A 12,048-nucleotide genomic window follows, 5' to 3' on the forward strand; every position below is an offset into this window, starting at 1 on the left:
GGACATTGTGGTGGGCGCCTGTAGTCCCAGCTACTTGGAAGGCTGAAGCAAGAGAATTGCTTAAGCCCAAGAGTTTGAGGTTGCTGTGAGCTGTAATGCTGCAGCACTCTACTGAGGGCCACAAAGTAAGACTCTGTCTCAAAAAAAAAAAAAAAGAAAAGAGAGACCTTCTTTGGACTTGATGTATGACTTTAGAGTCAGCTGGTCACAAGGAAGTGAAGCTGGGGTTTCAGAGCCACAGCGAGCATCTACCTCTCCTGGCAGGCCACAAGATTACCAGGGTAATCTGAGTATCTGCTGTCTGAAACCAGGAAATGACATCAAAGGTCCAAGGGGCCAGTGATTACTGCACATGTTTCTTAAAATATGAATTTCTTGTGAAACTTGGGCAGACCTTTGGAATTCCCCCTGGGTCTACTCGAGCTGCTGGCAAACTGGGTGCTGAATTTGTTATAGATGTGCTTCTGATTTGGACGTAAGCTGAGCCCCCGAGAGGTTAAGGGGGGCAGCTCAGGTCTCATGAAGGCAGACCTTGGAAAGACCACTATTCTCAGGCTGAGTCTAACAGGGAAAGAGCCACTCTTGTCACAGCCCAGAATCTCAGCAAGAAATGGGTGGATATGGAAGGGGAGGCTCTGGGTAGGGAAACTGCAGAGCTACCAAAGGGTGACAGGGAGCTGCGGGTGGTTGCCGGTGGTTGCAGCTCCTCCCCACAGCCCCGCACCCTCCTCACCTTGAAGTCAGGGATCTGGTAGCCTCTGCGCAGTGTGATCTGGAAGATATCCATGGAGCTGATGAAAGCTGCAAGCCTTGTCAGGCTCTGCTTGCCGCTCCCACCTACACCAACCAGCAGAGCATTTCCTCGCGGGGACTCCAAGATGCGACTGATGTGGCAGCTACAGGACAGGAAGCACAGGAATGCTTTTCTGATCAGACTGGCAGCAGTGAGGCAGGTAGTGTGGTCCCAGTGGGTGCGGGAACCTGCTCTGCGGGTGCATCACAGGCTAAGCTGTGGGAAACTTATTAGGTTGTCCTCAGACTTGGCCTCACCTGCTTGCCCCAGTAGATTCAAGTCGTGGCTGCTTTGCCTCAAGCCACCGCCTCCTGTGACCCAGTGACAGTAGGGGAGGGCCCGTGGCAGGCAGGCAGGCAGCAGGGTGATGGTACTGGGGAGTGTTTGGGATACCCTCGCTCTTCTCCCTGGCCATATTTGGCATTCCCTACTTTTCAACTAAAGCATTCTTCTATATTTGTAAGACCCATTTATGTATGTTTTGAATTATCCTTCAACTTGGCAATTTTATGTTCTAGTTTCCTTCCTTCCTTCCTTCCTTTTTCTGAGACAGAGTCTCATTTTGTCACCCTAGGTAGAGTGTCATGGCATTATAGCTCACAGCAACCTCAAACTCTTGGGCTCAGGAGGTGATCTTCCCGCCTCAGCCTCTTGAGTAGCTGGGACTATAGAGGCTAATTTTTTAGACATGAGGTCTCCCTCTTGCTCAGCTGGTCTCAAACTCCTGAACTCAGGCAATCCACCTGCCTCAGCCTCCCAGAGTGCTAGGATTACAGTTATGAGCCACCACACCCAGCCCTTTCTAGTTTTCTTTAAGGTGTTTTAATGTAGAGAAATTTTTAGGACTTAAAATTGTATGTAGTTAACTGCTAAATTTTATGTAGTTAAAATGTATTCACCTAAATATCCAGGAGTTATTTACTGACCTACATTTTTTTTTGTTGACCCATATTTAATTCTTTTATAATTTTACTTTTCACTTTAATTATTTAATTGTGATACTTACACTCTGCTTGGTTCCAGGTACATTTACACGTTTATTGTTCTCTTCCTATTAAGCCATAATCTCTAGATGTCTGAAGAGGGCATATACTAATTTTGTATTCTCTACAGGGTTAGGACATTGAAGATATTCCATATATTTTTGTCCATTTAAAGAGTACAACCCATGCCTTTATATTCTGCACCACATTTGGGGTGATGTACGTGATCAATCCTTATGCCAGATACAAGAGATATCCTGCTTTGTGTCAACATTAGATGTGCCTGATGGAAGGAGGAACTATGTCTCTAAGTTATCTGAGCCCTCTCTCCTGATTCAAAAAAGGTGGGCAGGAATGAGTAATGGGGGGAAAGAGAGAGACAAACATGGAGGTGGAAGAGGAAGAGTCCAGCTGGGTTCTGGAAGCTCTACTCCAGAGGCCCCTGAACTCAGCTTAGCATGGTGGGAGTCATACTTTATCTAAATGGGAAATGCATCGTTAGTGATGAAGTTCCCAAAGAAAAATGGTTAAACCTGCCACCGTCAGCATTAGACTCCAGCTGCAGCTTCATTAACAATCTCTGATGAGGGCAAAGGACTCTACATTTAAATTACAAAATTTAAAAGGAAGATCAATATTCTAAAGGGCTCCTGGGCTGGAAAACCAAGGCTAACTTAAGCCCATTACTGAGTTTCTGGGAGAATAAAAACAAAAGCTGAAGATGGACCACTGCACAGCTGGAGGAAGCTAGTTTACTGAAGACCAAATACAGGTGCGCATGTGTGTGCACACACACACACCACCACCACGCACCACTAATGGACTGGTGAGATGGGACACAAAAGAAATACATCCAAAGTTTCTTGTTTTGTTAATGATTGCTAAGTGAGTCTAAGAGAAGAAAAAGGAGACAGAATATATGTAGGAGTGAAAAAACAAAGAGATAAAGAAAAAGATGGGTGAAGATTGTGTCAAAAGTGGGGTAAAAGATGTAGTTCTAGGCATTAAGGAAAAATAGAACAAGAATCTGCAGAAATAGTGAAGGAAGTCAGTAGAAAAGAAAAAAAATGGTACTAAAAAACAAAGCAAGAAACAGTGCAAAGAGAAAGAGCCTTATATTTATTGACTGCTTATTAAGTGAGAAGGACTTAACTGGATAGCAATAATCCCGGGCATTTTTTTTAAAAAATTAGATTATAATTGTGTACATTACTGCATTTATGGGCTACAATGTAATGATTTTATATACTTATTATCCACATTTTCCAGATGAGAATATTTGTGCCTTTAGGAAGTTAAGTATCCTCTCAAAGCATCTCAGCCTATTCGTGGCAGAACCATTTTGAACTTGGGTCTAGTATACTGTGCTCCAGTATTGGGTTTTGCAGCAAAGCAGAAGAAAGGGAGAGCAAAGCTGGGGAAAGGTGCAGGGAAACCAAACAGAAGAAAATGGTGGAACTCAACAAATGAGAGTAGACAGCCAGATGGAGTCAGATGAGCATATGCTTCATTGCACCATGAAAATAGACCTTCACCTTGGTCCCTTGGACCTGTAGTGGTTCCAGGGAAGGCAGGTACATACTCCTTCCTTCTCTTTCCTCTCCCACTCCCACCATGGGTCTCAGAGGATGAAACCTTCTTGGGGTGAGTTTGAAACCCTCTATGCTGTGTGCAGCCGTGTGAAGCTGTGGAATCTTCCACACTCTGAGCTCATCTGTGTCTCTCCCTGTTGTTAGGTGCTCCTTTTTCTGACGTAAGGAGGAAATGCTTCTGCTCTGCCCGGCTGGCAAAGGCTGCTGAGAAGTCAGTAAGTCCCAGGGAGGGGAAGGAAGACTAGCACAAGGACAAAGTAATGGGACATTGATATCTACAAACAAACATACAGGAAATGGCACATTCAAATATACTTTATTCTCTGGAATTGGCCCTGTCCAGGCAGTTTGTTTTTCCAGGTATTCTGCAACTACTGAATGTGGAAACTACCTTCAGAATCTGTTTATGAGGCTTGGGAGGAAAGCCAGTTTTCGTAGCCAGTCCTTATTTTTCCCTAAAAACTCTGAGTCAGTTTGATACCTGTGTTGGAAATCTCACTGATGGAATCTTTTGCTACTCCAAATTCACCCTTAAAGCACAAAGACTTAACCTCAATTCCAAGACTATGACAGATGCTGGTAGCTCCTGAAGAGAAGGGAGAAGGCTGGAGCCTCCCCAGGTTAGTCAGTCAGTAGACTTTTTAATTCCTTATTTAATTCCCAGTGTGAACCTGGACTATCCACTGAGCATTGTACTGGGTACTGGGGTTTCGGCAGTCAAGGCAATGTGCTCAAGGACCTTACAGCAGGTTAGGGGCTGATCAAAAGGCATATGAAAAAGACTCATGGTGTGGTGGTCCTGGGCACAGACACTGAAACCAGACCTGCGTGTATATTTTTTCTTTCCTATTTGTGAGGTGTGTCACCTTAGGGAACTTCTCTCCTCAGTTTACTCATTTTGGACTCATTTTGGACATAGGGATAATTATAGACCCCATCTTCCTCAGGGTTTCTGGGAAAACTAAACATGTGGATGAATGCAAAGCATCACACAGCAGGCCCACAGTGAATCTATGTCAGATGTAGTAGCTCTTACATGTCACATTCAAGCCACCCCTTCTCAAAAAGGCTTCCTGACAACCCTGCTCAAAACTGGAATGACCTTCAGCACTCTGTACACCCTTCCCTTTCTGTTTTCCCCCTGCATTATTTATTTCCATAGGACACACTGAGAGGTTTTATAGAGTATCTTCCAGGTTCTGACACTGTCCTAGATTTGGGGGACCAAAGAGAGAATAAAACAAAGATCCCTGTGCTCATACTAAGATTGTGTTGGGTGAATGGCTGGATGCAAACCAGTAGATGGGGTGGTTGGTTAATCATGACGAATGCAGTGGTGGTGGGAGTCGCACACAATGTAGGGGAGAACCTAGCACTGAAAACTGACATTTGCAAGATGCAGGGCTACGGCAACTTTGCTCACTGCTGAGAAGTGGGCAGAGGAGGGGATGAGAAGGACCTGCTGGAGGAGGGGGATGCCAGAAGTGAGTCACAGAGTGAGTAAGAAGAGACAGAGGGCCCGGGTGGATGACAAGGAGCAGCTGGAGGTCACCAAGGACAGCAGCAGAGGGAGAGGAAGAAGTGAACATTAGAATTACTTGGGCTTCCAAAGACCTGGGGTTCGTGAAGGATGAGAGGAGGAAGGACTTAAGTGCAACCCTGCAGTGGGGCTGTGTGGTAGGGAAGATACTCCTGTCTGGGGTACAGAAGGTCTGGGCTATAGAGGCTGGGGAAGAAAAACTGCTTTCCTTAACTCAGGGGTCAGACAGATTCCAGCGAGAATTTAGCAGTAAAGGGAAAGTTCAGAGAAGTTGCGGGTGAAGCATATTTTGCTGCTGAGAACGGCGAGCACCATGGGGCAAGATAGAAGAATCCTGAAGGGCAGAGATGGGTGGGAGATGGGACTCAACCCAGGGATGTGGGAGCAGTATCTGGGAGAGCAAATCATCTGAGAGGCTTGATGATGGCTCTTAGTGACCCAGTGGACAGCAACAACACTCAAAAGGATATTTAATTTTAGAAAGTGTGCATTTGAACAAAAATCCTGCATCTCATTAAAAAAACATTGGTCCTTGTATCAGTAGGGGCTTTAGTGATGGGGGTGCTGAGCTGTCCTGGGCCACAAATCTTCCCTGGTGTCAGTATGATCATGCATAGGGGTAGTCAGGAGTGAAGCCTGCCCCGTCTGCTCTGCCCCGCCCCGCCCCTGCCCGCTCCGTCTGCCGCGCCCACTCGGCCCGCCAGCTCCGTCCGCGTCAGCACTGTGCTGCCCCCTAGAGCCAGTGGCGGGAGCTGCAGCTGCTTTGCCGGTAGCCAATTGGCCCTTTCTGGCAGAAGCGGGAGGGATCTTCCTGTCTTCATAAAAGTGTCTTCGAATAGTCAAGTGAAATCCCTGTCATGAGGAAGAGGAAGCAACTGAGGAAAGGCAAGAAGAGAAGCACACTTACATATGGCGCATGGCGTCCTCAAAGAGAACCAAGTCCATCACTGTGTTGACTTCATTGTGGCTCTCCAAGGCCTCTACCAGCGTCTGGGTCAGACGTTCCCACGACTGCACGGGCATGTACTTGGGCTCGCCGATACCATTTGCAAAGTGGCAATACATGTTCAGGCTCCCAGTCTGCTGCACTGTCTCTTCCACATCCTGGTGATGAGGCAGAGAAACAAGGACCCTCCTTAATGGCCCCCAAGGCTGGCTCTGTCCAGATGGGACACTCGTGATGTGCTCTTGCCCTCTGTGCGCTCCTTAAAATAAATGAAAGCATTGGTGGTGCTTCCAATAGCATCCCCTCTTGAAAAACCCTTATAAAGTGGATGTTCAATATTCATTTACCATCTACATGAAGTCACAGATGACGTTTGTCATTTCTTGTGAGCCAAGGATCAGAAACCAAGAAGGTGGGATGCGGCCTTCTCACAAGCACAGGAGGCATGCTTCTGTGGTCAGAAGAGTGCGTGGGACATGTGCATGGCTTTTCCTAAGCAGGATTCTTTCACTAGGGACCCATGGCCTAGTGGCCTCCCTTCCCCTATTCCAACAGGTCTAGGTACCCCTGTCAGAAAACATCCTTGCCTGTTTCCTGTGCCTGTTACAGGACCAGAGATTTAAATACCATAGACTCTCACCAAAGATTATAGGGGAAGGAATTTTATTTTAGCCAGTTGGAGCCCCAGCAAATTTAAACCCAAAATGGCTGAGGTCCTGGATCAGCTCTGTCCTTGTCCTTTCATTGGACCCACAAGTAGATAGACAAAGGAATTATCCTATTTCCTTTTATTGGAGGTGTCAAATCATGTGCAGGGCTTACAGAAATGGAAGCAAGCAGCAGGCATTAGTAAGCAGAAAGTGTTAGTTTCAAGGACCTAGGAAGCTAAGAGCTGGGTTACCATGGGGAGGGCCTTGCAAGAGTGTCCTTGGCTTCTCTGAGGAGTCTTTGTTTTTTTTTTTTTAGATTTTATTTCTTTGGAGTATCCTCCTTGATGACAATGCACACTATAGATTGTCAGCCCCAACTGCACAGGTTCAGTCTAGAGGTCTTGGTGTTTGAGGAATGTGCTGCTAGCCATCCTCAGGTGACTGGTTAATTTATAGGAACATTGCCAATCTTAAATAATTTAGGGTAGAATCCCCTGTTTACAAAACTTTCATAAGGATTTGTGTTCACTATGTGCCAAATTTCACCCACAGGAAAAATGTTACCATGTTGAATAAATACCCAGCATAACTCAATTAATTTAAAAGGCATGGAGTCTAAGTCCCTTCACGACCAATGTATCCTCAAAGTACTGAAGAGGGAACTAAGATTTTTTATTTATTTATTTTTTTTTGAGGGAACTAAGTTTTAAATTTCATGGTAGAGGAGACCAAAAGGAGCTACTAATTGTCAAAACCCAAACACCTGAGACTTGAGGTAGGAGAAAAACTTATGAGGAGGATAGTCCAAGAAAGAATAGGCTTTCTAAGACACAAGTAGGAAGTTAAACCAGGACAAGCAGATTCCCCACCTGCCATTCTTTTCTCCTAACGTTCTGACTGGAATAGTTGCCCAGGGAAGAGGTATTTAGTACACAATTCACCAGCATAGACATTGCCCAGGGCATAAGTCAGTACAGGGTTAGCCTTGTATGAGATAAAGATTCACCGAACCTCATGGAGGGAGAGGGAGGATGGCAGCAATGTCTATAGGGAAAACAGGGGTGCTGCCTGGGTTCAAGAAGAAAGGACTACAAAGAGTTAAGTATCAAAAGTGTTTATATATATATATATGAGAGATTATATATATTATATATATAAGAGAGAGATTATATATATAAGTGATTATATATGTAAGAGAGAGAGAGAGAGAGAGACAGTCACACTTTGTTGTCCTCAGTAGAGTGCCAGTGGCGTCACAGCTCACATCAACCTCAAATTCCTGGGTTTAAGTGATTCTCTTGCCTCAGCCACACAAGTAGCTGGGACTACAGGCACCTGCCACAATACCTGGCTATTTTTTGGTTGCAGTTGTCATTGTTGTTTGGCCGGCCCAGGCTGGGTTTGAACACGCCAGCTCTGGTGTATGTGGCTGGCGCTGTAGCCACTGAGCTACAGGCGATGAGCCAAAAAGTGATTATATTTTAAAGGTGGTTTCAGGGCCTGGATTTGCCAGACTAACAATAAATGTTCCAACATTTGGATAAGATATAAATTCATTAGAGGAGGGCTGTTCTTGATTCTCTAGGAAAACTTACATGAGAAAGAAATATGGGGATGCATTTACCCAGATAGAGAATGGGCTAACATCCAGGCAGTCTGTTCAGATGGAAGTCAGTTGACACTAATGATCTAGCAGAGAATGAACTGAAGTGCAGTTTTTGAAACTCCTCGTCTACAAAGACTCTTTGATGAACAAAACAAGAAGTCTCCAATTTTACGATCACAGCTATGCCGTATTGAAGGGAGAGAGAAAATCAACCAAGACAGCAAATCAAAGATCCCTTAATAGCGATGCTGAATCACACAAGCCTGTAAATCAGAGAACCATAAACTGTGAATGATGGCAACAGAATTATATTCTTTGGTGGAAATTTGGCCATTTTTCTCTGCTATTAATACCAAGTCTTGGTGCAGCCAAGGGTCCTTCAGGCTGGCATTTCAAATACTGTTGGGGAAAAATGATGGCAGTATTAATTCTATCAGGGTTTATGATCGAAAGGATGTGCCCTTACCATACAAACCCACATGAGGACGTGTATTTCAAAGGCTGAGTGTTACTACTCTGAAGTGCTAGCTCAGACCAACTTCTGAAAATCAAAACTCACGTGCAGGGCCAACAGTGACTACATAAATTGGCTAACTCTACAATGCTCAGAGAAGGGCATCTAAGATGTGAAAATTCCAAATATCAGGCTCCACAAAAAATGATCATAGAAGTGGAAGGATTCAGGATGTTTGGTGTAGCAAAACCCAGACTGAAACAGGTTACTTAAAATGTGATCCAAACATTCCAATGGCTGTCGTGTAGGCTGGGATGGGCTGTAAACATCGCCAGAGTATTGCGACAACCTAGTGCACTTGAACGTGGGATTTACTTATTTCTAAGTTTCAGAAAGGACAGACAAGCAGTATATATAGAAAATATGGGGCTCCGGTTAATGGAAGACTCAGTGTTAGCTGTGGGATAATTATGACTGTAAAAAATCTCTGGCTGTGTTAATTTATCAGTGCCTCCCAGGGCATATTCAGTGGGCCATTCATTCTCTCTGAAATATTAACAGGTTTATGAAAGGGAAAGAATTTGAGAGTCTAATGCATTTGTGAAATGATATGTCAGTTAAGGTTATTCAAGATTTCAGGGCTTCAAATTCCTAAATGAATTCCAAGAAAGCGATAGAATATGAAATACTTTCTCAACTGACTTCCTCAGAGATGCCTTCTTTCCAAGTAGTCAACTGTTTATCAGACACATTTTGAGAAAGACAGTCAGGAAAGAGGAGTGATGATCTTGCTTTGCATCAGACCCCAGCTGGGTTGTGTGAAGAAGTTTCAGAGGTCTCAAAGTTTCAAATCAGATTTCTGGTTTGAAACCAACCCACGTCAGAAATGGCTCAAAGGTTTGAGGTTATTTTTTGGCCCAGAAAAGGAAAAGAGCAGACTTGGGAAGAATTAGACAAATGGTATTAAAAATATCTGAAAGTTTGTCAGGTAGACTTAGCATTAGTGGACAGGAAAATAACTTTTAAATCATTATTAGGATACATTTCCAGTCTTTAAAATTATTCCAAATATTCCAAATTTCTAGTCACTTAACAGTTCCAAAATAACCACCTTGGGAAAGATGAGATTTTATGTTCCCAAGGATTCTGGGACGTCATCTCGGAAATACAATGAAGGAAACTCAGAATTATTCGGGGACTTGGGTCAGATGATCTCAAATTAACTCTGTGATTGATTTGTGTCTATTTTTTTGCCCCAGCATTCTTTTTAAAACTTGGGAAAAATGATAGACTTTCTTTCCTTATCTAATTACTGACGTTTCTCCAATAATGAGCTTGATTTTATCATTTAGGCAATCACTGAATAATTATCATTGTTTTTCAAATGCAAAAACCCCCCAAACCTAGAGGGCAATACTCACATCAAAAATTGTCCTGAGTACTTCTGTCTGGATTTTATCAAATAACTCCAGGTCCTCTTCTTCTACCATCTTATCCCTATAAACTCGATTTGATTCATGCAGATAGAGTTTTATGAGGTCCTGTGTGGACTTCACACATTCCACTGATGAGAAGAGAATGCCCTTCAAAGAGAACAAATAAAAAATGTATATATTAATAACCATTAGAAGTACAATAGCTAGGAGAACTTCCTGGAGTGCATTGTCCATCTGGGGGTTGGTCTCACTACAGAGTCCATCATTCTAGCTGAGAGCATCCTTAGAAAGCTGAGTGGGAGCTTGTGGAGAAAGACCTATTTGTTGAAGGCAGATGGACTTGACCTCAAATATGGTCACAGCTACACAGCACTTGTATAACTTTAGGCAAGGTATGTGCCATCTCTGAACCTCGGTTTGCTCACTTTTCAAACAAGGATAACAAAATTGCCTTTCTGAAGTTGTCTGAATAATTCAAGTTAACATACCCCTAAAACTAATACTGCTCATCTCACATACTCAACACATTGAAATTATACTTTAATGTTCTTCATAAAAAAAAAATCAACTGCTGTATACGTGTAGCTATAACTTATTGAAGCCAATTGTGTGAGAGGGAGTGAACTAGTTTCTTTGCCAGACAAAGATAATTTAATCCTCTCAGTGATCCTATGAAATCAATTTTACTGACTCCTCTTTGTATAATGTGGAAATTGAGATTCCAGAAAAGACAGAAACCCTACCCAATGTCACATAGGAAGTTGCCTTACTTCAGAAGCACAGTGTTTTGAAGCCAGGTCTTCCTATCTAGTGCTTAGATTTTAACCTCTTGGTTTTGAATCACCACAATGAGGAGAGCGGTGGTGTCTCTGCTCTATTTCAACCTCACAAGTGCCATTCTGAAAACTGATTTGTGTCTTTGTACAGTCAATGCTATGACAGAGGGCTGGAATGGGCACAGCTAACCTCGGCAGGTCAGCAAGGCATTTATTCACCTCTGGTGGTTCCCCCTTCCCGTTCACAAATATTTACCAATCATTTCAAATTTCTCTGTCCTCTCTCTCTCTGTTGCTATTAGCCAATGTCCTGGGCCTTCTTTCCTATTAAAAAAAAATGGACCAGCCACAACCAGGACAAGTCTGATAACTTCGAGTTTATCTATGTCTGTGCTTGCTCTCCTTGCATTCTTGCTTGCCCTGGAGGAACGGAGGTCATTTAATGGTTCTTTACTCATTACTGAGTAATGCACAGATTCATCAGCATGACACAAAATCTGGTCACAATATAATTACAATCTTCTTCCTCCTGATTGCTCACCACTACTTCCCATAAAACCTAGAGTCTACTTTCATGAAATTCAGATTATTTTCTGAAGCTGTTCACTTACTGCACCTTCATGCCTTTTGCTTTGCTTGCTATGCTCCTGGTTCAAGATCTAAGTCAGTGGATCCCTGTTGTGGAAATCTTCTAAGATAGCTCTCCTGTCCAGCAAGGCCTTGGGTGGCCCTTCATATATAAATATCTGTTATAGAAGAATTATTAGTTTTTAAAATTATTCTTATTATTTTCTTGTTACAAGTTTGTTTCTCCTAGGTCCTGGCTAGTGTCTCAAAGGTAGGGGATTCTATAGATCTCATTTTGGTTGTGGTTTATTTTTATCATTGTGTTACTTGTACCTTGTGAGTTATAAGGATTAGAGGCAATTTCTCAATAGAAATAACAGAAAATACTTTCAAAGTGCTGAAAGAAAATAGCTTCCAAGGTAGAATTCCAAACTGCCCCTCAAAATCCTTTAAAAATAAATATGCTTTTAGTCAAATAAAAACTGAGAGATGCTTGTCTAGCAGATATGAACTAAAGTAGACACTAAAAGAAGTTCCAGGCAGAATGAAAATGATTCCATGTAAGTGAAAGAACAGAAGTGCAGCAGGAATAAAGAGCAACAAAAGGTGATATATAGGTAAATCTAAGTCAATGTTGACTTGCCAATACAAAAATGTTCATGAATTGTGGGTTTTCAATATACATAGAATTAAAATCAATAATAG

The 12,048-nt window shown here is 43.0% G+C and overlaps 1 protein-coding gene across 1 annotated transcript in view; it reads right to left on the bottom strand.

The window, feature by feature from the left end:
* The window catches only part of DNAH9 (dynein axonemal heavy chain 9), a 373,298-nt gene that overhangs the window by 164,221 nt on the left and 197,029 nt on the right, over positions 1-12,048 (bottom strand). The window contains exons 42-44 of the mRNA XM_003791085.1: positions 9,986-10,147; positions 5,816-6,012; positions 734-896 (exon numbers count right to left, since the gene is read on the bottom strand). Coding sequence (XP_003791133.1) covers positions 734-896; positions 5,816-6,012; positions 9,986-10,147 — 522 coding nt within the window. The remainder of the gene's footprint in view (positions 1-733; positions 897-5,815; positions 6,013-9,985; positions 10,148-12,048) is intronic.

This window comes from Otolemur garnettii, unplaced genomic scaffold (genome assembly GCF_000181295.1).
Source record: "Otolemur garnettii isolate 467f Iridium unplaced genomic scaffold, OtoGar3 scaffold00046, whole genome shotgun sequence".
NCBI lineage: Eukaryota > Metazoa > Chordata > Mammalia > Primates > Galagidae > Otolemur > Otolemur garnettii.